General features: G+C 35.5%; 1 protein-coding gene across 1 annotated transcript in view; it reads right to left on the bottom strand.

Moving 5' to 3' along the window:
* LOC119591831 (keratin-associated protein 5-4-like) overlaps positions 1 to 609 on the bottom strand; it is a 6152-nt gene that overhangs the window by 3173 nt on the left and 2370 nt on the right. The window contains exon 4 of the mRNA XM_037940574.1: positions 17 to 136. Within this exon, the coding sequence (XP_037796502.1) occupies positions 17 to 136 (120 nt within the window). The remainder of the gene's footprint in view (positions 1 to 16; positions 137 to 609) is intronic.

The raw sequence follows: 609 nt of genomic DNA on the forward strand, positions 1-609 counted from the left end.
GGAAAAAATGAATTACCATCAAAGCAACAAACACAGTCTTTGGAACAAAGGCCTTTTTCTGCAATTTCCCCCTTCTTGCAAGCCTTGGCACATCTGCCTCCGGGAAAGGTGCAACACTTGCGCTGCCTGCAAGTCTCTATTGCAAAGAAAACGTATTGATTAGATAATGGTGAAGGGAGAATGGTGTTTGATATTTACATATATACGTGTATGCATCTGCGGTGTAATTATAGACATTATCAGAAGTGTGGTGGTTACCGTAGCAGTAGTTAGACTGACATCATTTATTACTAAGCATGATGCTGATAGTGATGATGGTAAAAGAATAAGATCAATTATAAGCAGTCGTTGTGATAGCGCCAACAATGGACAGTACTAATAAGGTTAGGCAGACTAAGCTTATTATGTTCTCATGTCGAGTTACTATGATCTCCTTTGAATATATGTAGGTACATATCCTGAAAATGAACGATCAAAAAATTTATATTTTTGATTTAACAGTTTGTATTATGTCTGTTTCTTCGATATTTGTTCCTTTTTCACGTAATTTTGAAAATTAGGCTTCTGCATTTATACAAGTTTTCGCGTTTTTTTTCGGTTTTCATATTT

Source organism: Penaeus monodon, chromosome 29 (genome assembly GCF_015228065.2).
Source record: "Penaeus monodon isolate SGIC_2016 chromosome 29, NSTDA_Pmon_1, whole genome shotgun sequence".
Lineage (NCBI taxonomy): Eukaryota > Metazoa > Arthropoda > Malacostraca > Decapoda > Penaeidae > Penaeus > Penaeus monodon.